The sequence below is a fragment of the Magnolia sinica genome, chromosome 4 (assembly GCF_029962835.1).
Source record: "Magnolia sinica isolate HGM2019 chromosome 4, MsV1, whole genome shotgun sequence".
In the NCBI taxonomy this organism is placed as follows: domain Eukaryota; kingdom Viridiplantae; phylum Streptophyta; class Magnoliopsida; order Magnoliales; family Magnoliaceae; genus Magnolia; species Magnolia sinica.
Genome location: NC_080576.1, coordinates 61,684,614 through 61,710,667, shown reverse-complemented (window position 1 = coordinate 61,710,667; position 26,054 = coordinate 61,684,614). Strand labels below are relative to the sequence as shown.

The 26,054-nt window shown below is 40.0% G+C and overlaps 1 protein-coding gene across 1 annotated transcript in view; it reads left to right on the top strand.

The window, feature by feature from the left end:
- Positions 1 to 26,054, top strand: part of LOC131243153 (exosome complex exonuclease RRP44 homolog A) — a 66,778-nt gene that overhangs the window by 21,055 nt on the left and 19,669 nt on the right. Inside the window, exons 5-13 of the mRNA XM_058242283.1 lie at positions 10,435 to 10,557; positions 10,713 to 10,843; positions 10,983 to 11,223; positions 11,339 to 11,492; positions 18,795 to 19,035; positions 19,234 to 19,390; positions 19,517 to 19,585; positions 23,353 to 23,478; positions 23,627 to 23,679. Of these exons, the coding sequence (XP_058098266.1) occupies positions 10,435 to 10,557; positions 10,713 to 10,843; positions 10,983 to 11,223; positions 11,339 to 11,492; positions 18,795 to 19,035; positions 19,234 to 19,390; positions 19,517 to 19,585; positions 23,353 to 23,478; positions 23,627 to 23,679 (1,295 nt within the window). The remainder of the gene's footprint in view (positions 1 to 10,434; positions 10,558 to 10,712; positions 10,844 to 10,982; positions 11,224 to 11,338; positions 11,493 to 18,794; positions 19,036 to 19,233; positions 19,391 to 19,516; positions 19,586 to 23,352; positions 23,479 to 23,626; positions 23,680 to 26,054) is intronic.

Below are 26,054 nucleotides of genomic sequence, written 5' to 3'. Positions count from 1 at the left end.
GAAGGCCCTACCATTAAAACCTTCTTAGGGCTCACCTTAATGTTTTCATAGTGTTTTTTTTACCATCCAATATGTTGATAAGTTCACATAAGCATGGATGAAAGGAAAAAAACAAATATCAGATTGATCCAGAACTTTTGTGGCCCATTAATAGTCAATCACAACTTTTTCCTTTGGTATGGTCCACCTGATAATTGGATGTGCTTCGTTTTTTGGATAATACACTAAAATGATTTGGAAAAACTGATGAACAACATGGATACAGAATACATACATTAAGGTGGGCCCCGCATTAAGGGTCGCACCATCTTGGGTGAGTATTCGGTCTCACCTAATCCGCTCTCCAATTCCTGAGGTTGATATCTTTACTTTTTGATATGTCTTGGCTAAAAAAAGGAGGCAAATTGTGTGGGCACATTGTATCCACGCCATCCGTTCATTTTTTTAGATCATTTTAAAGTCTTAGAAAAAAATGGGGTAGATCCAGAGATCAAGTGAACCACATCAGAGGACGTACCTAATATGGCGGGACCCTGACTGTGGGGCCATCTCGACGTAATATGGTGTATATACACCGTCAATTCATTTGGCATATTATTTTAGGGAATGTTCCAAAAAATGAGGCAAATCCAAAAATGAGGTGGACCAGACCACACGAAAAAGTGGTCATTGAATGGCCACCATTAAAAAAAAATTAGTGGCTACAAAAGTTTCGGATCAAGCTAATATTTATGTTTTCCCTTCATCTATGTCTATCAGACCTTATGAACAGATTGGATGGAAAATAAACATCAAAATGGGGCCTAAGAATGCTTTCAACGGTAGGAATTTCCCTAACCACGTTTTCCTTTAGTACGGACCACTTGAGTCTTGGATCCTGCTCACTTTTGGGCTTATATGGTAAAATGAGCTCATAAAACGGATGGACGGTATGGATTTCTCACAAACATCACATTGCCCCACATAGGTGTCTAGCCAGGAAATTCTTGCAAAAGGCTTCGGAATCCACGTCCATCCGGTGTAACTCATTGCGCTTACTGAGTAAACTCTGTGGGGTCCACTGTGATTTATATATTTTATCCACTCCTTCCATCCATTTTACCATATAATTTTAGGGCTTGAACCCAAAAATAAAGCATATCTAAAGCTCAAATGGACCACACCATGGAAAATAGTGTGAATTGTGAATGTCCACCGTTGAAAAATTCCAAAAGTTCATAGAAGTTTTGGATCAAGCTTACATTTGTGTTTTCCCTTCATCCATGTTATTGTGGTATTATGAAAAGTTGGATGACAAATAAACATCACTGTGGGCCCTAGCAAGGTTTCAATGGTGGAAATCATTATTCCCATTGTTTCCTGTGATATGGTCCACTTAAGCTTTGGATATGCTTGAGTTTTGGGCTCAACCATTTGAACGAGTTGGAAAAATTGATGGACGGTGTGGATAAACCACGTACATTCACGATGGGCCCAAACTCGCTGTTAAAGAGGGATTGTTTTTCTCATTTAAAGAGACTGGACGACGTGGATAAACTAGATACATCATGAAGGACTAGGCTCCACGTTAAAAGGGATTGGATTTCCCTACTACAGAGACCGACAGAAGCCATTTTTGAAGAAAAGAGGGTTCCGGTCCTTCAGGAACCCCAAATCTCCCTGAAATTTCTCCGTTTCCATCGCCATTTTCAAAGAAAGAGGGTTCCGGTAGGAACCCCAAATCTCCACGATTTTTGTGGTTTTCTCGCCTGGAAGAAAAAAAAAAAGAAGGAAAATGCAATTACGGCGCAAGGCTGTTGATCGAAAAAGATTTCTCAATTTTTCAGTAGTTACCCGGCACCTCAGGCCCTTTTATCGTCGAAATGTAATTGTAACAACAAAAATCATGTGATATCCTGCGATATATCGCACGATACAAAGAATTCTTATTATTATTATTAATAATAAAATTTCCGAGTGATTTCTGGGGGTTTCGTATCGCTTGCATGCGATGACGATATTATCGGCCGATAGTATTGATATTGCGAACACTGGTCCCATCCACAATTTGGATGGCTTGGATAGTTGTACGTGAGTCTTAAATGCAAGGTATACCAAAACTGTTACAATAGGGGCGTAAAGACTGATATGTAACGGTAACGACTGTGGCTGTGATGCGATATAGGGGTGGAATAGGGCATGGTGGAATTTTTGGACTGTAATGGTCGTTATGAGGCATAACGGCCATTACGATTCCCGTAACAGTAGGGGGTTTGTTTGTGACATTTTGAACTATCCTACTTGTTGTCCCACTTGTAGATACATCACAACCTAAGATTTTCATTGAAAAAAGGATCTTTGCCATCTACTTCTTCACTTGTATCTGACATGTTCGCTAGTTTTCTTCTCATCATTCATTTGACATCTGTCAATTGGATGGTTAGAATTGCTTTATCTATGTGATTTTAGAGAGACGTCCCATCCACAATTTGGATGGCTTGGATAGTTATACGTGAGTCTTAAATACAAGGTATACCAAAACTGTTACAATACGGGTGTAAAGACTGATATGTATTGGTAACGGCCGTGACCATGACGCGATATAGGGGTGGAATAGGGCATGGTGGAATTTTTGGATTGTAATGGTCGTTATGAGGCATAACGGCCGTTATGATTCTCGTAACAGTAACCCAGGGCCATTAAGAAAACCTTTTTTTTTTTTTTATTATTATTTTCACTTACCTCTTCTTCTCCTTCTGCTCTGCGACTGCTTTTTCTTCTTCTGTTTTATCTACTGTGATGCCCTCTCTTTTCAGTTTTCCCTCTCTCTCTCTCTCTCCCCTCTTTAAATGAGAGTTGAGATGTGGCCGTTTCACAACCACATTTTAAAAGTAATTCTTTTAAATAGTCTAGTGGCGTATGACGCCCAGTGCACTTGCAGTGTTTCCTGACCGTGGGGCCCACCTTGATGTATGTGTTTTATATGCACGCCGTCCATCAGTTTTTCCAACTCAATTTAAGGCATGGTCCCTAAAATGAAGCAGATACAAATCTCAAGTGGATGGGTATTTGTAGTATTGGTAACATTACACATATTGCTGGCTGGGGATAAGGTATCACCGATATTATCTTTGTCACTGATACCTGGAAATTTATGACCGAGGGAAACATTAGGGAAACACGAGGAAATGATGAAATTTCTTAATGAAACTTTAGGAGATGCTAAAATACACATCTTTGCATATTTAGGAATTAAATAATTGCAAAAAAGATGCATACATACTACGTTTCTCTTTAGTGGGGTTTTAAAGCATGTAATGTTGACTTGGGGAAACATAAGAGAAATATAGGGAAAACTGGTGGAAATTTTCTATGATACTTAAGGGGATGCTAAAATACACATATTTGCATATTTAAAAAATCAAATAATAGCGAAAAGACGCATATTTGTATATTTAGGAATCAAATAAAAAGTTTTCCTTTATTTATTTATTATTTATTTTTATTTTTTTTATGGGGCTTAAATGCATATGTATCTTTTAACTCAGGGAAACATTGGGGAAACCTGGGGAAAATGGTGGATCCATCTTTCCATCCATCCATGCATGCACATACATGCATACAAACACACATGCATGATCCATCCATCCATGCATGCATGCAAACACACAAACACACAGACACATCCATCCATCCATCCATCTGTTTGTCCGTCCAATCAATCATCCGACCATCCATGATTCATCCATCCATCCATGCATGCATGCATGCATATGCACACATACAAACATGCATTTCATCATACAACCATGCACCAATAGAAAAATTGAAATGGAATTTTTTTAATAAACAAAATTTTGGAGATATTAAAAACTTTTTAAAAAATTGATACATTGGTGATATTATCAAAATATTGCCGATACAAGCAACACTTGGAGTTTACAAAGTTGAAAATATTGGCGATTTTGATACATGGGCGATACAAGTGATACATGGAATTTAGGCAGTCGAAAATATTGGTGAGGCATTGGCGATATCAATACATCGACAATATATCAACGATGCCTAGAATTTTTTATACTACCATTGTTATTGGTATCACTACCAGTGTTATCGGTATCGACGTTTTGGAGATGCGGATAATATATTATGGATATATCGGGGATACTCCAAACAATGAGTGGACCACACAATAGGGATTGAATTTCCACCATTAAAAACTTCTTGTGGGCTGCAAAGCTTTGGATCAAACTGCTATTTGTGTTTTCCCTTTCATCTAGGTCGGTGTGACCTTATCAACAGGTTGGATGGCAAATAAACATTATGTTGGACCCTAGGAAATTTTTAACGGTGGACGTTCAATGACTAGATTTTCTTGTGGTGTGTCCACCTGAGATTTGCATAGGCTTCAATTCTTGGGACCATGCCCTAAAACAAGCTGACAAAATGGGTGGACGACATGGATATACAACACATACATTGAGGTTGGCCCCATGGTCAGGGCTTCACCCACTAAGTTGTTACCCCTACCTCACTTAATCCGTACCATAGAAAATTACACACGTGGCATATATTAACTCAAAATTAACCAATTAAATTATGGAAACCATTGTTGCTAAGTTACAATCCCCAAATCAAATTGTTTGAATGATTTTAATCGTTGATTTGCAGACACTTGTTTTTTGAAATAGGACCATTGAATATTTTTTAGTCTTCACTGTCCAATAAATGTCCATTGATCTTAAGGCCAATTACATTAGTGGGATGAGTGTCAATAGATTACACGAATTTGAGGCTGATTTGGGGCATCGAGTGATCCCCCAAATCAATCCCAAATAGGTGACATTATTCATTCAAATTTATTTCAATATTTTCTTAAAATTTATTGTGGGAAATAATGTCAAATGGTTAGGGATATGCATTAGTGGAATGGCTGCCATAGTTACATGAATTTAGGGCCAATTTGGGGGCATTTGAGTGGTCCTTAAATCGACGACATTATTCAACGCGAATTTAGTTTCAAAATTTCTTAAAAATATTCAATGTGAGATATTTGGATTTTACATTCATTCTAATATATTTAGCATTTATATTAGATAGTTTGAAAATTTAATATAGGAGTTTTGCAATCAATCTGAGGTTGTCAGGTTCATAAATTCATCAAACAGCCTGATACAACACTCTCACCACGGAGTGGACTGTTACGGAGCCATAAACATATTCAAAACAAAAAAAAAAAATGAATATATATTTGGAATATTTAGATTATTTGGGATTTTTTTGGATATTTTTCCAGATTTTTTCGGGCAAAAAAGAAAAAAAGAAAAAGAAAAAGAAAAAGAAATCGACTGATAAAGGGTGTAATGGCTGTTATGCCCTTGTTTCGGCCATAATGGCATCGGTGTCGGTGGTGACCGATATGGCCACCATTACCGATATAGAATACCTTGCCTAAATGTGATATGAATCATCTCCATTCTTACAACTCTCCCTTGCCAAACTACCCTTGGAATTCAACCTACAAGATCTCCTGCCTTACATACAGCATTTGGGTGAAATTTGGCCCTAGTTTGATGTAGGCCTATATGATCATCTGATCAGTTGGTTTTGACGTTTGAGATTTATTTTGATGGCAAATGATGAAAATACCCGACTGTTGAAAAGATGATATATGAACCTTGAGTAGGAATTTTGTAAAACCCTTTTAAAGATTAGGTCCTCAAACACCCTAGAACATGCACACTGATCAGTTTGGTTACAAGAAATATCATTTGGATATAAAATGGCTGAAATGCCCTTACATTGTACTGTCTTGGGTGGTTGTAGTTCTGGAATTTAGGGTTTAAATGCTATGCTCAGTTTGTATGCATGACCTATGTCTTTTGAGGGGCCCTTTGGTGTATTTTAACTTCTAATATGATGGATGAATGCACATATGCATGCTTGCATGTATCATTGTTGTTGCATGTGAAGCGGTGGTGCATGAATGTAACAAGTCGGCATAATATAAGTGATATTCAAATGTTGCTTAGTAGGACCAATATGGGGTTTCTACAGTGTCAACCTTCAATGATACAATCTGTTTGTGATTTTTCAGTTACTTTCACTTGGGAAGAGACATGTAGAGACATTCAGGATGGTTGATATCGAAGGCAAATCCCATTGAATGTAGGCATACTCAAGGAATTTAGGAGGTCCACATCAAGGCTTATAAAGACGAGGATTTAGAAAGGTCTACATCAAACCTTTTAGACCCACCATAGGACCCAACAAGTGCAATCCCAATCAATTTCTTTATTCTAGTTGGATAGCTTTCTTTCTAAATTCATATGATGAGTGTAAGGGCTAGGGAAAGCAACAACACAACTTCATGTTTAAGCATTTTCAAGACTTGGCAGGTAAAGAATCATCTACCAAACTTAACGATGAAGCACAAGAGGGGTGGGATGGTATCAGTGTTCGAAATATCGGTATCGCGCAATTTATCGCACCCTTGGGATACAAATACATATCGGTTATCGCACGGGATATATCGTTTGTATCGCGTAATTTATTGCACTTTTTGGGAAACATGGGGAAACATTGGAAAATTTGTTGAATTTTTCAATGAAAATTTAGGGATTGTTAAAAAAGACCCTAATACACATTTCTAAATAATAAAATCTCAAAAAAGAAGTGGACATAATAGGTTTCCTTTGTATAGGGTCCTTAGCTATGTGTTATTCGATTGAACTAAGACAACTATATTCAGTATCCATCCCGTCCATCCATTTTTTTGTATCATTTTAGGACATTATCCAAAAAATGAAGCAGATCCAATAATCAGGTGGACCATACCAGAGGAAACAATGGCGATTGACCATTCGTGGGCCACCATTGAAACCTTCCCAGGGCCTAAAGTGATGTTTATTTTTCATCCAACCTGTTCATAAGATCACAAAGACATGGATGAAGGAAAAGAACAAATATCAGCTTGATCCAAAACTTCTTTGCCCCCAAGGATTTTTCAATGGTAGACGTTCAATTCACACCGTTTTCCGTGGTGTGGTCCACTTGAGCTTTGGATATCATTCATTTATTGGGCTGAAATCATAATATTATCTGGTAAAATAGATGGACGGAGTGGATAAAATACATTAATTACGGTGGCCCCCAAACTTTGTGTCCTATAATATCCAATCTGCTTCCCATCACACTGGCTGAAGCGGATTGCGTACTAAGTAACTCAGTACGCTAAGTGTACTGAGTAAACTTTGTGGGATCCACCGTGATTTATGTATTTGATCCACCCCGTCAATCCATTTTAATAGTTAATTTCAGGTCCTAATCCCAAAAATCAAGTATATCCAAAAATCAAGTGGACCACACTACATGAAATAGTGTGAATTGAGTGTCTATTGATGAAAAATTCTGGGGGGCCACGGAAGTTTTGGATCAGGCTGATATTTTTGTTTTTCCTTCGTCTAGGTCTTTGTGATCTTATGAACATGTTAGATGACAAATAAAGATCACTTTGGGCACTTAGAAAGGTTTCAACGGTTGAAATCATTATTTCCGTTGTTTCCTGTGGTATGGTCCACTTAAGATTTTGATATGCTTCAATTTTTGGCTCAACGTCTAAAATTAGATGAAACAACGGATGGACGGATTGGATAAACCGCATACATTCACGGTGGGCCCAACTAAGATTAATCAATACGATAAAAGCGTACAATTCGATTTCCACACTGGCAAGATGACGGACGCGGATTTACGAAGGCTTCCTACTCAAGGATGCTGGTGGGGCCCACTATAATGTATGTTAGAAATCCATTCCGTCCATCCATTTTGTGAGCTCATTTTAGGATGTTCTACCAAAACCGAGGTGGATACAAAAGTCAAGTGGGTCACACGAGAGGGAAAATTAGGAAAAGAAATTCCTATCGTTGAAACCTTTCTTAGCTCCACCTTGATGTTTATATGCTATCCAAACCATTTATAAGGTCATTACAAATGGGATGAAGTGAAAACACCGAAAAGATAGCCTGATACAAAACATTTTTGGCCATAAGAATGCTTCAACGGTGGTCACTGAATGCCCACTTTTTCCTCTCGTGTGGCCCACTTGAATGTTGGATACACCTCATTTTTTGTTGCACGTCCTAAAATGAGCTTGCAAAACATATGGACGGGGTGGATTTCTCACAAACATCTCGGTGGGCCCCACCCAACATCCATGCACAGGAACTTCCAACAAAAGGCTGTAGTAGGAAATACGCGCCCCAATACTGCACCACTGCCGGGGCTCGAGTAGTACGAACGGTTCAAAGTTATATGGGCCCCACATTAATGTATTTATTATATCCACACCATTCAATCATTTAGAAAGATCATTTTAGATTATGAACCCAAAAATGAGTCATATCCAAAGCTCAAGTGGACCACACCACAAATAGCAATGGGACGGTGATTCTTACCGTTAAAACATTCGTAGGGCCATCCATAACTTTTATTTTCCATCGAATCTGTTCATGAGTTCAGATAGACTAGGATGAATAGGAAAAAAAATATCATATTGATCTAAAACTTTTGTGACCTCCAAAGGGTTTCAATGATAGACGTTTAATCTCCCACTGCTATTTGTAGTGTGGTCCACTTGATCTTTGAATCAGTCTTATTTTTCGGCTCAAGCCTTACGATGAGCTTGAAAAATGGACGAACGGTTTGGATACAACGCATACCTTATGATGAGACCCACAGACCTTGGTGACGTCAACACACCAGTTAGCTTGGTGGTGTGCGGTACACTGGCCAACCCAAATTCCATTAAAAAGGGCCTGAACGCCCTTTTTTCGACGCAGAGAGGGTTCCGGACTGCCAGAACCCTAAAAATTCTCCCAAATCAACGATTTTGGCGATGATTTCTCCGGATTTCAGAAAGGATTTCTCCGGATTTCACCCAAATCTAGTCGAAAGCTACCCTCTTAGGCAGATTGAACAGGTAAGAGATTTTTTTTTTCTATATTTTTGGAATTTCTGGATGGGATGCGGATGAGATGTTGCTGGAAAATCTGCAATATCAGGCATTATTGTGCGATATATCGGCGATACCTCACGATATTTTGTGATATATTGCATGATAAATGCAAGTTTGGCAATTTTTCCGTATTTTTCTGTATCTATGGAGGGTTTCATATTGCTGACTTCCGATACTGATATTATCAATATTATGAACACTGGATGGTATGGGGCTGTAAATCGATTTCTCTGTGTGGGAACTCGTGGGGATCGCCTATTTGTGCTTTTTTTTTTCCCTATCCCTTTGGAGTTCTATATTGTTCTACTGTAATTATGGTTTTTTTTTTTTTTTTTTCTACTCGAGAAATCTATCTCAGCAAGATCAAGTTCGGTACTTCGAATTCGGTATTTGTTTGTGACTTTTATAATGCCTCTTTAGCATCTTTATTTATTTATTTATTATTTATTTATTTATTTAACTCTACAGTGAAGCTAGATTTGAGTTTCCTCTTCTTTTTTCCTTTTTCCTCTCTTTTTTGTCTTTGTTTTTGTTTTTGTTTTGTGATATCCTTACTGGATTAACATGATGGTTAATTTAGCTCTATAAACAAGATGTTGAGAAGATAACATTTTGTTTGAGGCATGCTTTATTGGTTCTTGGATTTTAAACAATGTTAAGAAACCTGGATTCGATTTGGAAAGTTGTCTTTTGATTTCTGAGTTTGATACTTTGAATAGACTGAATTAATGGGCAGTTGTCCTAATCCCATTGTGTTTGATCTAGTGAAATCTGGGGCAACTTGCCATATCTTTGTTCTGGGAGTTCTCTTCCTCTCCTTTAATTTAATGATCATTTTATTATCTTTTCAGATACAAAAGACCGAGTGTGATGTCATGAGTTGATATCCACCTTTACCACCAGAAAAGAAAAGAAAGAAAAAAAAAAATGTTTCCTTTCTGTCGTCCTGACAAAGTTAAAGTAGAGTGGTATATGATGCTAAAATTTTCATCAACAAGGGCTAGAGATTGCTTCTATGTATGGGATGGGGGTTATGTAAAAAAGTCAGTGATGCTTCTATTGAAGTTTAACCATCACGTAAACATCATAGATCAGTAGTTTTTGTGGCACCCATTACCTAAACACAAGACTTGGCTCTATCAAGCTCTAACTCATTCCTAAATAATATCACCTGTAAGAAAATTTACAGTTCTAGTCATGTTTGTGTGGTTTAATTTCAGAATTCTAAAAAGATTACATGCAGTGGACAGGCCTGGTTGACTAGAATTATTAAGGCAATACATTAAGATAACACAGAGGCTTGAATATTCATTATTGTAGTTTTATGTGATGTTGAGGCTTTGTTTATGGTAGTGTTGTTTAGGTTATCTGGTATCTATATGCTTGCATTTCTATGTTGTATATCTCCAGCCCTTAACATCTTGAAATTGGTCACTCAGCAATTCGTGTGGCTGCTAGTTGGTATCAAAGTCATCTGGGTGGCAGTACATCGGTGTTGCTTATTACCAATGACAAGGAGAACAAGAGAAAAGCCACAGAAGAGGGCATTTCTGCAGAGACAGGTATCCAGTATCCATTTTGCTAAAATATTTTTCCATGTCGTTCATAAATTTGGTTAATCATTGATCTTTAAATATTCTTCTAGTTTTCATTGTTAGATTTCTTTTGTTGAATTTGTTACATGATAAACTCATTGTGACTATTGTTTATGTTTCAGTTGAGTCATATGTGAAATCACTTGGTGAACCAGCTTTGCTCGACCTGGTTGTTAATCCAACTTCAGAAGATGTAAGCATGGCGGAAGTTGAAGATCTGAGGCCTTCAAAGAGGAAAGTCATCTTTAGTGAGGTATATCTGGCTTTGAGTACATGTTCAATCCTATGTTCTTGGGCTTGTGTGCAAGCTTTCTTTTTTCCTTTTTGTTTGAGAAGGTCGATAATGAAGGGTTTTTCTAATTGTTACTTGCCTTTTCCACTTTGTAATGCAGCACAAGCCTATGTCAGAGATTACAGCTGGTCTGCATCGTGGGATTTACCATCAAGGAAAACTTCGAGTCAATCGTTACAATCCATTTGAGGCATATGTTGGAAGTGAGAGCATTGGGGATGAAATAATGATACACGGGCGGGGTAATATGAACAGAGCTTTTGATGGAGATATAGTTGCAGTGGAGTTATTGCCTCAAGAACAGTGGCATGAAGGAAAATCCCTTAGTATAGCAGATGATGGTATGTAGTGCTTCTTGTGTTCTAATTTTGAAGAGACATGGTTGTACGTAGACATTTTACATACAGACATATTGAAGTCGAAGGTTATTCTACTGTTCCATGTATTCCCTTTCAGAGGATGAGGATGATGAAGATGTTCATTTAGTTCCGAGCAGTGCTGATGATGCTCCAAGGAATACAAATGTAGCAGGAGCTGCTGGAGCTGCAAGTCCCATCTCATGCCGTCCTTTAGGGCGCATTGTTGGTGTTATAAAGCGCAATTGGCACTCGTAAGTTGTGGAGTGTTTACAATTTTAACTTGTTTCCTTGTGACTAACCTTTCAATCAGAATTTGCTTCTTTGAAGATAAATACGATTTTCTACAGTTGATATTTTAATCTGGTATTCGTTTGCCTTTTGCTATTATCACTTGGAAGATGTGGGAAGGATGATTTTGGAACTAGTTTCATTATTTACATTAGTTACTCCTGTCAGAATGCTAGCTTCATATTTTATCTGTTTCAAGTTTCTGGTGGTTGGCATTACATGCTTAATGTAATCAAGAAGCCCCTTCACAAGATCCTATACCTTTTTAGTTGCTCATTAATTGTGTTGGATCTCTCTCTCTCTCTCTCTCTCTCTCTCTCTCTCTCTCTCTCTCTCTCAGTATGAGAAGTGATCCTGTTTTCTCATAGCAGTATTCGCTGTAGTGCTACAAGTTTGATTTGGATATGGAAATATGGACATCCCAATCAATCTAGATTGCATATTAGGTCGAGCCAGCACTTCATTGGCAACCGTGCAAAAATCACACTGATGGGATGATCCTATCCATCTGTACATCTACTTTCTTTGTTTCGCTGTCCATTTCATATGTGTGTGATGGTTAGTACTATTTTATGGAGTGATACTTTGGGATTGTAAGCAACCTAGGTTGTTCAAATTTTTGGTTGGACCTATGCTTCCATATATGATCTCAATCATCCATTTTGAGGCTATTGATTGGGGTTAGAATTGTCTGATTGGTTTGGTTTGGTCGATGGCCAAATGCACCAAATAGGAGTGTCTTTTGCCATGTATCGATTTCTTATAATCTATCAATTATTTGACCATGTTGTAATTATATTAATACCAATACAGACGCCACCACCGCCACCACAACTATCATTGTTACCTTGTCCATCTATTTGTGGGCCACTTTATGAATCCCAATTTTCCCATTTGTCCATCTATTTGTTTGCTTCGTCAACAAACAAAGATCGTGGGAACAAATTGTGAGGGATTCCAAGAGGGAGGTCATAGAGTGAGCATATGGGAATCAAGATGTAAATCTAGAGTTTGTGATATCTATGTTCGGGTTGTAAAGGGTCTGTTATCATATACACATTGTGGGTTTGCTTTCTTCCCTATTTTTAACTAGTGGAGGATGTTGGGATGTATTTTTTGCTGTTTCGACTGTTGTCTTACGGCTTGTTAATAAAATTAAATTCTTTGAGCGTGTGGGTGAAACCATAGGAATGACCTTTGGGGTTGGGGAAGATGATATTCAAGCATTCATCAAATTTGTCGAAGAGAGGAGCAAGTGAAAGGCGAGGGAGATGGCGACGCAAAGTCCCAAGCCGAAGTTCCTGAGAGGTTAGAGAGAACTGTTGAGTCTCGAGTGTTCTGTCAACTACGACTCGGCTAGTAGCCAAGGTGGAGGGAACAAAGGAAGGGGTACATGATTCAGTGATCAATGAAGATTCTATGCTGGAATATAAGGGGGCTGGTAAGCCAAAAAAAACACATCTAGGTCAAAAAGGTTAGCAAAAAAATACAAGGTTTAGATTCTGACTCTTTAGGAAACTAAGTTGGATGTCTTCGATGATACAATTCCGGGGTCCATTTGGGGAATAAAGAACAAAGGCTGGTTAGTGTTGAATGCGGAAGGCCTGGCAGGGGGGTGTTGGTTGCTTGGAACAGAGATATATCATATATGGTGCTCTGAGGGAAACTACGTCAGGACCTTCTCAGTGTCAACAGTCTTCAGGTATACATGTTCACAGTATAGGTTGCTGTTTTCAGCAGTATATGGCCCATGTATTCCGAATCGTAGAGACCTTTTGTGGACAGAATTGAATCAAGTCAGAGCTATGTATAACCTTCCCTAGTGCTTTGGGGGAGATTTCAATGTAATCAGGTTTATTCATGAGAAGAATAATGGAGGATGGGAAACCAGAAGTATCAAATGTTTTGGATAATGGGTTTGGATAGAATGAAATGATCAATATTCCAATGGGAGGGGCAAAATACACTTGGTCAAATGGGAGGGAATATCCAGTTTTGGCCAGGCTTGATAGATTCATGGCTTCTGCAGATCGGGTGGACAAATACCCTCTTGTTAAATTATGTGACTTGTCTAGAACAACTTCAGATCACTGTCCAATGCTGCTAGAAGTGTTGGAAGATAGTGGGGCCCCCAAACCATTCCGATTTGAACTTGTTTGGCTGGAAGTGGAGGATTTTGATCATATTGTTAGAAGATGATGGCAATCCTGTCTGGTCTCAGGTTCGGCTGAATACTGACTAAGCCCATAAGATTAAATGTCTAAAGTTGAAATTAGTTGAATGAAAGAAGGGATTTTTTACTAAATGAGTCGAGAAGGCTGAAAGTGTAATTAGTGAACTCGATCTCGATATTAAAGAAGAGGGGGCTGCACTATAAGTAGAAGACCGGAATAAACGATTGATTTTATTGGCGGAGTATTCTAAATACCTTAAAGAAGTAGAAATTATGTGGAGGCAAAGATCGAGAGCAGTTTGTCTCAATGAAGGAGACAGAAATACCTCATTTTTCATGGGATAGGGAGTGCGTGCAAGCAAGACAAAATCAGATCAGCAATATCCTGGTTGATGGGGAGCAGATAAAAGAGAAGAATAAAGTTTGTGATGCTATAATTGATTATTACGTGAAACTATTATCCAATGATAGTTAGAAGCGGCCCGTGTTAGACAATTTGCTTGTTCGAGGACTGTCGGTGGTGGACATGGATTCTCTTGAGAAGCCAATTGTGGAAGAAGAGATCAAGAGTGCCATAGAATATTTAGGTAGTGATAAGGCTCCGGGTCCCGACAGATTTCCTATTGCTTTTTATAAGGTTTTTTGGGAAACAGTAAAGGAGGTAGTAGAGTTTGCGCAAGAGTTTTTTTTTTTTTTTTTTTTTTTAAATTTAAAATTTATTTATTTATTTTTTTAGCACTAATCTTGAAGCGACGGGCAGAGTCATTATCAGATTTTCAGCTAAGTAGTCTCCATTGGAAGTCTCTAAAAAATCTTGGTGAAGGTATTGGCTAATAGATTCAGAACATTATTATCCACAGTCATATCAGAAAATTGAGGAGTCGTATTAAAGGGGTGGTATGCAAACTAATATCAAGAAGGCATATAACCATGTGGATTGGGGCTTCTTGGAGTATATGTTTGAAAGGATAAGTTGTAGGAGTAAATGGCTTCGTTGCATGTTAGAATGTGTCGTCTGCTTTCTTTTGGTCTTGGTTAACGGTTCGCCAAAAGGCTTTTTTAAAGCATCGTGAGGTGTAAGGCAAGGGGATTCACTTTCCCCTTTTTTGTTTATAGTAGTTGCAGATGCTTTGGGTAGAATGTTAGCAAAGGGCCAAGAGGTGGTGCTTATTCTGCTGATGGAATTAGAAGCTGTAATGCAAGGGCCTTTTCACACCGGGCTTGAGTGGGGTAGCCCGTGGGATGTGGGGACACACTCGGGGTGGGTGACTCATGTGATTTGGAGCCCACGGGGGAGGTCTCGTGTTCGAGACTCCTCACCGGGGGTGATTAATGCAGGGGCATTTTACACGAGGCTTGAGTGGGGTAGCCCGTGGGATGCGGGGACACACTTAGGGTGGGCGGCCCATGTGATTTGGGGCCCCGGGGGGGGGGGGGTCGTTGGTTCGACCGAGGTCCTAAGTCCTAACCCATGAGATGTGGGGCCTGAGCTATGAGATAAAATGATTAATTCACCATACTCTAACAGTTCGAGCTTTTAGAGCAAGTGGTTAATTGTCTTGCATCAAATTGGTATTAGAGCGGGAGGTCTCGTGTTCGAGACTCCTCACTGGGGGTGATTAATGCAGGGGCATTTTCACACCGGGCTCGAGTGGGGTAGCCTGTGGGATGCAGGGACACACTCGGGGTGGGTGACCCATGTGATTTGGGGCCCACGGGGGAGGTCTCATGTTTGAGACTCCTCATCGGGGGTGATTAATGCAGGGGCATTTCTCACTGGGCTCGAGTGTGATAGCCCATAGGATGCGGATACACTCGGGGTGGGCGGCCCATGTGATTTGGGGCCCACGAGCCCACGAGGGGGGTTCGGCCGAGGTCTAACCTATGAGATGTGGGGCCTGGGCTATGCGATAAAGGGATTAATTCGCTATACTATAACAGTTCGAGCTTTTAGAGCAAGTGGTTAATTATCCTGCATCAAGTTGCCACTTACAATTTGTGGATGACACCTTGTTATTTTGTGATGTGGATGTTTAAATGACAAATTTGAGGAAGATCTTGGGATACTATGAAGAGGTCTTAGGGCTTTATATTAATATTAATGAGGGGAAGAGTGAGATGCTTGGCATAAGACTATACAAGGAAGAAGTGAGTCTTGCATCTTTATTCAGGTGCGGGGCAAGTTCCTTCCCATCCACTTCTTTGGGTCTTCCATTATGCTTGGGGAAACCTCTGAAACATTTATGGAGTAGCGTGATTGAAAGGTTCAAGTGGAGGTTATCCAAGTGGAAAGGGAGACATGTCATTGGCGGGATGCATCACTCTCGCCAAGACGGTTCTTTCGACCCTTCCATCATTTTTTATGTCCTTAAATAAATGCTCGAAGTCGGTGTTAGACAGATTTGATAAATGCGTAGGGATTTTCTATGGCATGGGGATGAAGACAAGCATGAGTTTCATTTACTTAAGTGGGAAGAGGTGTACAAGCCTTTGGCTGAAGGAGGAGTGGGAATTAAAGATCTCAAAGCTATGAATGTTGCTTTCCTAGGAAAGTGGTGGTGGTGATTCGAGGAATAGGAAGGCAAGTTATGGAGGGAAGTTGTTGTGGTTAAATATGGTTTGGAAGAGGGGGGATGGGATATTAAGAAATCCTCGCATTATCAAACTTCGGGTATTTGGGAAGCCATCATCTCTGTTGCTTTTGTAGTCAAATCTAGCTTGTCTCTCTCTTGGTGATGGCGCTCGTATTCGATTTTGGGAGGACCCGTGGTGTGGTGTTAGGCCCTTGGAGGTGGATTTCCCAGGCCCTGGCTAGATTTATCTTCTATTAAAAACATCTCAGTGGCTAGTCGTTCTTTTCCTAGATGGAGGCGGGGGAGTCTGGTGTCCACCATGTCGAAGAGATTTATTAGAAGAAGAGGTGGAGGACGTTGTGAGGTTGAAGGAGCGACTTCAAAATATCCAGCGCTCTCCGTCTTCTTCGGACTCTCTAGTGTGGAGTGCCTCACCTTCCTACAAATTTTCGGTTAAATCTCTTTACTAAAAAATTAGGGTTGTGGGGAATGAATCAAATGGAGATTTCTTTCATGCCTTTTGGTTCTATGGAGGCCCCCAAGGTTGCCTCTTTTGCTTGGTAGTTGGGGGAGAACGCATTCTTGCATAGAGAACTTTTAGAAGAGAGATATGTTTCTCCCTAACATTTGCCTCCTATGCATGGCTGATGTGGAATCAATTGATCATTTATTTATCCATTGTTTGTATGTTGGTTTTGCTTGGGTGATGCTGCCTCTAGTTGATCATCTGTTCCAGTTTTGGCATGAGTTGCAGCTGGCCAAGGAGTGTCAATCTTTATGGCGTTTGAGTTTGCTTGCGGTCCTTTGGAATACTTGGGGGGAAAGCAGTGCATGGTGTTTTCGGAATAGATCGGGGCCTTGGGAAGAAGTGTATTGGAAGTCTAAAAGGGATGTAATTAATTGGGCAGCTTCTATTAGTCATTGTGATGTTTCCTTTGCTCAGTCAACCTTGGGTTGTAATGTTTGCTTTATCCTTGGGGTTGTTGCCAGGCAGTTTTGAATGAAATCATTAACCTTCAAAAAATAAAAATCACATTCAGAATAGGAATTGTCATGATTTCTTGGCAAAAATTGTACGGCTGGCTGCCTAGCTTAGATCCACCTACTACACCTTTTCCAGTGCTTCTAGGCTGAGTTTCCAAACCAATCCACAATTCAACACAGTAATTCCAATAAACATCAGACCTGATAGGGCCATGATATAATGGCTGGATCGGAACTATATTAATGAAGGTCATGTTTGGATGCTTGGGTGAATAGAAATGTGAATGGCTGGTTTAATCAAGTGGAAATGACAAAAGTAAGTGATGTTTCCTATGATTCATAATGAGGAAGTACCTCCCGGAATTGCAGTTGCACTCATTTCAACTCTGCTGTTTTTGGTCGTTAAAGGATAGCTTTTTTATTGAGGAAGGAAAAAGCAGAATGTACAAAGTGGAATCATCCCCATAAACAACGGAAATTCTGAATGCTTGCGGATTCACCGATTCCTTTCCATGGCCAATGTTTATTTTGTTTTGCACCCAAATATGACACTTCTTTTGAAATTTATTTTGTTTTGCACTCAAATATGACACTTCTTTTGAAACTGACTGCAATCATAAGGGGGGCAATCTTCTTGGAGGTGCCCTCCAATGGCACTGGTGCCACCTTAAGCTTACCGGGCAAATGTGGGGCCCACGTGATCTATCCCATCCAACCATCCATCAGTTGCGCAACCCCCCCCCCCCCCCCCCCAAAGATCTGAAAATCAGCTTGAACCAAAATTCTGGTGGGCCATGACATAGAGAACAAGGTGGGAGGGGATCCCTACCCTTGATTTTTACCGGGGCCCACCTGAGTTGCAGAACAGCGTGATTTGTCCTGAATCTTCATTCATGGCAGGCGAAGGGTCTAGATGGCCTGGGTTGTGTATACACAACATGGTGGGGCCCCACTCAAATCAAAGGTGGACGTCCCCTCTCAACTTGTTCCCTGTGCTATCTTACTGGAGTTTTCTTGGCCTGATTTTTGAGACCAATGGGTAGCGCAAGGCAACACATCTGATGGATGGGTCAAATATCTATAATAGATCATGCGATTTCCATATGTAGTTGGTGCCGCTGGAGCTACAGTGGTACTGTTACCACTGGACTGCGCATCATCTTTTTGCTTAAGGCAATGCTCAGTTTGGTTTGTGTTGTGAACTTCTTAATGGTTTCAGTATCCATTCCTTATATGGTGTTTGCTTTATACATTGTGTTCTCCAATTCCTTGGCAATTTGTTTCAGTTCATTCTTCTGGCAGTTTTGGTTGTTTACACCCTAAGCTGACTTTTTCCTACACTTGTGCACACACACAAAAAAAAAAAAAAAAAGAAAAAAAAAAGAAAAAGAAAAAAAAGTTTTGAGTGCATTGCTCGTGTAACTTGGCGTTGTTTTGAGCTATCTATGAACAGTTTTGAGTTATCTATACTGTTTACTGTGTTATCTTTCTGTCATGAATGCATTGCTCACGTAACATGGCATGATTTTCTGCAGTTATTGTGGGTCTTTGGAGCCAATGCCCATGCCTGCAGGTAATGGTGGTGTTGCACATGCGTTATTTGTCTCCAAAGATCGCAGAATTCCTAAGATTCGGATTCAAACTCGACAGCTTGGGAATCTTCTGGACAAGAGAATTATTGTTGCTGTTGATTCCTGGGATTGTTTATCTCGATATCCATCTGGTCATTATATACGGACTATTGGAGAAATTGGAGACAGAGATACTGAAAGTGAGGCAAGTTCAGTTGTGCTTATCATTAACTATTCTTCTACATGATGAAACAGGGACACATTTTATTTATTTCTCTTTGGTTGCTCCAATCCGTGTGATTAGTTGCATATCCACATTGTTGTTAGTATTGAAGATAAGATCATTGACCCACAGAAGAATTTCAGCAGTTTTTCATGGCATTCATCATTGTGCATACTTCAGGTTGTCTTGATTGAGAATGACATCAATTCAAGACCATTTTCTGTACAAGTTTTGGCTTGCTTGCCACCCTTACCTTGGACATTGTCTCCAGAAGATTTGGAAAATCCCAATAGACAGGATTTGCGACATGTGCAAGTCTTCAGTGTGGACCCACCTGGTATATCACTAGTATACTTTCTTTTTTTCTTTTGTTGTTTTTAATTTCTAAGGTGGCCAACTTTCTTGATAGTTTTTGTTTTCATTCATGAATCATGATATATTGTGTTGATTTTGTTTGTTGCAGGTTGCAAGGATATAGATGATGCATTACACTGCACACCTCTTCCAAATGGAAATTTTGAAGTGGGAGTTCGTATCCTCCGACACCCTTAATTCGTTATCAATGCTATAGCAGTCTACCTAACACACACACACACACACACACACACACAAACTGATGTAAGGAAGATTCCTTTGGAGATATTTCGAGTTGAACAGTGATTCCAAACTCCAAAGTTTATGCAATAGATAAAGTAAATACTGCATGTCTTTCTAATAGAACTCTTGGAAGCAAGGAAGGAGATGGTGTCCAAAGTAACATTTTTCTTGAGTAAGAAATTTAGTTAAGAATCACAATTGAGTAGTTGATATCTCAACATAGCTTAAGCTGTTTGCCTAAGGAAAACTTGGTTGGTTGCTTGTCAATTATTTCCCTACCTAATCAAAATGTAGTGACTTTTTTTTTTTTTTTTGAAAGAAAATAAAAGTTTCATTAAAAACTGCCACAAGCGTTGAAGGTACAACTGGATCCCCGAAACAACTAAAAGAAACAGTCTGGGGGGATATTTAGATTAAAAGTCCATTCTTTTACATAGGTCTTAGCCCTCCCGACTAATAAGATAACCGATCCAGTCTTGTCCTAAAAACACTGATTATTTCTTTCTCCCCAAAAGGACCACAAAATGGCCAACAATGAAAGCCTCCATAACTTCTTCCTTCTCTTCTGTACCCACCACTGTGCCAAGCAAGAAATAAATCCTTGATGTTTCCCGGCATCACCTAAGACATCTTAAAAATACCCAAGAAGTACTCCCATATGGACCTAGCAAGCAAGCAGTGAATAAACAAGTGGTTTACCAATTCTGCGTTACCAAGGCACAAGGAGCACATATTGGGAATGTACATTGCCTTCTTTTGGAGATTGTCAATAGTGAGCACCCGATTCCTACTCACCAACCACATAAAAGCATCTATCTTTGGAAGAGCACCATAGCTCCAAACAAATGCCGATGAACTCAGCCCCGAAGCCACACTCTTTGAAGTGAGAAATCTATATAAAGACCGGACAAAGAATTTGCTCGACTTCAGATTCGAAAACAAAGAGTCTTCCACCCCCAAAGTAAGTCAAACCCCATGAAGCTTCGCCAAAAACCTTAAAAAATTCCTCCAACTTATCACTAGAAAGATTTCTCTTCTACAAGCGGGAGGCCACACCATCTTTCTGAGAGTCGAAAAACAACCGGCCACAATAGATTTCGCATTTGAAGTGCCAACTTAGGGAACTTGGGAGTAGAGAGACATATCATCTAGGCAAACATATTCCCAAAAGAGCACCCTTTCCCTATTGCCTACTGTGAAGCTCACTAATGCCAGGGCATTTTTACATCGGGCTCGAGTGGGGTGGCCTATGGGATGTAGGGGCACACTCGGGGTGGGCGGCTTGTGTGAGGTGGGCCCCACCCATGTGAGGCAGGTGGCTCGTGTGAAGCGGAACCCATGTGAAGTCAGGCCCATGAGGGGAGTTTGGCCGAGATCCTAACCCATGGGATGTGGGGCCTGTGCTATGAGATAAAGGGATTGATATAGCATGTCTTTCTCATAGAAAGACATGCTATATCAAATCGCTCTCCATTTAACAGCTTCACCGCCTTTTGCAACTCCCCTTCCATTTTCATTCGAACAAAAGCAAAGCTCCACAACTCCCTAGTTCCTCGCTGTTGAGGTAAGACCACACCCATAACATCTCCGGCTTGGCTGAACATCTTGGAGAAATTTATAGGTAACCAACCATCCGGGTAGCCTTGGACGAAGAGGTTAGGGAACTCGATTAGAGAACCACCTTCCCTTTTATGCAATGGATTTTTGGTAGCCTTTCGCTTGTTGACAGTAATCCATTCTCCTTCTCCATCTTCACCTATTATCTCTTTACCTTTGTGTAGCCCTTGACTAGATTCAAAAGCCTCGCTTATCTCTGTGGAGGCTTCATCCGATCTTTTGGGAAGATGCTGACCCTTATTTTTTACCGTCCACCTTTGATTTCATGTTTCGTTGTTGAATCTTTGTTTCTGAATGCGTTTCGCACGCTGATGCTGCTTTCTGACACACATTTAGAAGAACACTACAGGAAATCCATTAGGACTGGGAGCAATAAAAAATTAGTTAATCCTTTCAATGCTTTTAGTAAAATAATATTAGTAACATTATTAAATCAGTTTCGGTGTTCTTTCTTTACCTTTATATTTAATCATTGCCCTTTCCTATCACTTTAGGTGGTGTTTGGTTGCACCAAGTATCATGAAATTGCTTTTAATTTTATTATTAATCAGCCTAATTTGGTGCAAAATATCATGAATTGGTGCAATCAAGAGCAAAACTTTGATAAAAAAAGGGGGTAAAAGTAGCATGTAGCTTGTGCTATGTGCTATGTAGCTTACGCCTCACGCTTCAGAGGGGTGAACGCTATGCTACATGCTATTCACTATTTTAAACACTGCTCTCAAGTTGGCACAATATGAGACTTGGGAGATGGAAGACTGCTCTTTGGAGACTGACCATTCTAGCTGTCGGGTGGGCGACTTGGGGAGAGAGAAATGAGAGATGCTTTTGAAATGTCTCTAGCAGGGGGGAGGATGTGTTCTTTAGGGCGAAATCCTTTGTGGTGGAATGGGCATCATGTATAAACTGTTTAAAGGATTGTAATTTAGCTTTTTTTGCTTTCCTTATAATTAACTGCGCCTTCTCAATGCTTTTCCATTAAAGTTCTTGTTACCCTTAGAAAGAAAAACCTAGAACATCCTAGCATCACACGTCTGCCTAACCTCATAGATCCAGTTTACTAACCTTCAGCAGTATGGCCCTTGGAGTCACCCAATTAATCACACTGGATGTATCACCTTTAATGGTAGTCGATCCCCACGGAGATGTCTTAACCAATGTTACCTAAAATGTGAAACCTCTTGCATTAACGTTCTGAATTGAGCGTTCTGGATTATGGGTCATTCGTGATCCATATTGCTATTTTTAGTTACCCGGTCATTTGCGATCCAGATCGCTATTTTTAGTTAACCGAATTAGTGCTCTTTGTTCTTACTATTGGTTAAGTTAATACAAATTTATATTTACAAAGTAGAGATTTATACCTTTATGTATTTAGTTGTAACACTAACTATGAAGGGTCTATAACAATAACATTCATCATTCATAAATAAATTGCAATATGAATTCAGATATAAAACTATATTGCATGCACAGTGTATGTATTGGAGTGATGCACATGATCCTACCGCTAGTGTACCACATATTGGAGGAAGTAGCGTAGTGCGTACCTGTTCCTGTACCACATACCAAAGCAACCCATAATCCAGATAACCTTGGTCTTAACTCCTTAAGACCCATCAACAGTGCCCCGACTTCCACCTCATTAGAATTGCAGGAGTCTATAGGTCTGGGGGAATGAATCAATTAGCATGTTTTTGGATGCTACATGTAGATTGTATTTAAGTTATTGAAACACATTTCAGTGTTCGTGGATGCTGTCCTTTATCTAGGTATGCTGATAAATGTTAGAGGTGTCTACTGCAAATTTTTATTACTAAGATTAATTAGTTTGGCTTTTATGCTGTAGCACTATGTAATTTCGATGGTACGGCATTTAGTTTCAGACATGTTTTCACTCCCTTCAGGAAATCTTCCTCTGAAGAGTCCATGATAAAGCATTGACATAGTGTCTCAAATTGTGAAGACATCACATTTGATGGTGTTGTTACTTGTCTTTATAATCTTAGAGCACCTATAGCACATGGTTATTACAACTTTAAAGAATTAGATATTCTCTCGATGTAAATCCTTGATATATACCAGATATTGCTGATGTGACAAACTTTGTTCATCCTGGCACCCCGCTTGATGAAGAAGCTTCTCAGAGGGGCACATCTGTTTATCTTGTTGAACGTCGAATTGACATGCTTCCAAAACCCTTAACGGAAGGTGATTTTTCTTCTTGGATAATTGTTTCAGGCGATTGGGTGGTCATTGCATATTTTTTTGGATTGTTTGGATTTACATGCAGTTGGTATTGATGCTTTGCCACTAAAATGGTCTGCTTACTTCTTCAGATGTAATGTTATTCTTGCAGACATTTGTTCTCTTCGATCTGATGTGGAGAGGCTGGCCTTTTCTGTTATTTGGGTACATTCTTCATTTTTTCCTTTGGAATTGCCAAATATAGTATTCTTGTCCAATCTATAATCCTTGTATATTGCTGTCATTTGTTATCTGTAGTTTTCTAGGTGAAAAACTTAGTTTCACCAATATTTTAATTTGAACTTTGGCTCTGTGCTGGTCACATGAGTTTTGTTTCTTGAAAGAGTGTTCTTAAAATGGATGTACAAACATACCATAGTAACTTTTTGTCTATCTTATGTGCTGCTTTCTAGGTGGAGTATATCTATCTAGTTTATCTTTGAGAAAACCACATTATTTTCCTTATAGTTTTGGTTGACTTCAAAATTAGGTGGTTGACCTAAACATCTTGCCCACTTACCCTTCCTCAAAGGCACCACACCTACATCAAGACCCCATCTGCCAATAACTTTTTGAATAAATAAAAAAGGGTAGTTTTTGAAATTTACTCCCTTTCTTTTATGACTGGAATCCTGTGGCAGTTCACCACCATTTTGGTGGGGTCTCACCCTCCTTACATTTGGCACACAGCTACATGTATTCAAACAGTCAAATTAGGTTTTGTGGCTGTTGCCCCATCCACAATTGGATCATTTGGACAGTCTGGATTGGCTTAAAACTCTGCGATGCATATGATGGATAAGTCCCTACCAAATTTTGAAATGGGGGTTAACCATCACTCGAGTCTAGCCCCTTGTATTATAACACATGGAGCTTAGCTCTTACAAGGGTGCCCATCTACACACCAGAATGTGTACCCTTATGGCACACAGGTACAAGATAAAAGCTGTCCATTAGGTGGGTCCCATCGTATGTATTCTTTGCCCCAAAATGAGGTTTAGGGTTTATTTATTTATTTATTATTATTTTTTTTGGAGCGTAAGATTGGAAATATCACGAATGGCATAAAAAGGGCTGTCAAATGGCGGAAAAAGGGGAACGTGGATAAGGATATGAGAAATCATCTCGTATCCAGAAGCTCAAAGGGATGTTCGCCAGGAGCTGATTGCTCGGGGAGATAAAATGCAGACAAGACGGAAGGAGAGGCAAGATGGGAAGCTAACTCGGGAGAGTAAGGGGGTGGAACTTGGACGATAGTCTTAAGAAGGAAGCTCGAATTGGAGAAGGATTCACGTAGGAGGAGACCCTTATCTGAATTTCCCACTCTTTACATCTCTGGCTTTCCTGAAGGCTAGCTCTTGATTAACTTCTCACGGGTGTTTGGGAGAGCGGAAGCAGTGATGGAGGTGGTTATACCTAGGGATCGGCTCACTGCAGCATACCGGGGATTCACGTTCGTGTGGATGAGCTCAGAGGACCTAACTCAAGCGGTTTCGATACTACATGACGATATCTTTGGGGGGAAGAAGCTCATGGTTCAATGGGCTTACTTTGGCCCCGGAATGAGGAACAAGGAGGACAAGAAATTTTGAATCAAACTTGATAGGTACTACATGTATTAGGTCTGAGAAGGAAGTGTCGGTGTTGCAAGAGGACCATCGGGGATCTTCTTAGTTTAAGGGACCTCCATCCTATAGAGATGCGGTTGTAGGAAAGCATGGATCGCGGAATTCGAAAAGAGGGGAGACAACTTTGTTGGAGGGGATGTCATCTGAGGATCAAAAGCAGAGATTAGAAGTTGGGAAAAATGTATCGGTGGAAGAGGCACATAAATGGGCATCGAAGGTAGGTTCTAACGATGCATTTGTAGTCCACATGCAGTCGAAGGTAATTCATAAATTGTGGGAGAAGTTGTAGTGGTCTGTAGTGGTAGTGACAAAAGAAAATGCAACCTTGCCTTAGATTCAACAACAATTGGAAGATTGTTGTGGCTTATCATAGGAGTATTCCATCAAACTGATTAGTTACAATGAGGTGTGGGTTTGTCTGCGCCAGGAGGAGAATCTGGATCAATTGTTAATGGCTGTTGCCATTTATAGAGGCAGACTCATTTATCAGATATATTGGTGGGAGGAATTTTCCCTATTTGGCAAAGAAGATGCATGGTTCCTCTTGGGGAGTTCCATTGGAATTCTAGTTCTTCGAGTTTTTCACGATGATAACCTCTTGTTTGGGGAAGGTTCTTGCAATTGACCCGACAATGGAGAGGAACTCAAGGTGGTCAGGGTCCACGTTGGAAAGAAGAAAGGTTTGGGGATTCCAAGCTTTGTCACCGTCGTCGTTAGGGATAGAAGAGTGGAGCTGAGGGTGCAGAAGGATGATTTGATGGGGTTCCCGATTCATTAGGGGGAAGTTTGCAAGATGAGGGATAATAGGGTCGAGTTGGGAGGCCATGAATGACGGGCTGGGGGTGGTGTACGCGCCACCTATGATGCAAGAGCACCGGATGTCGAGAAGGCTTCGTGCGAGAAGATTATTAG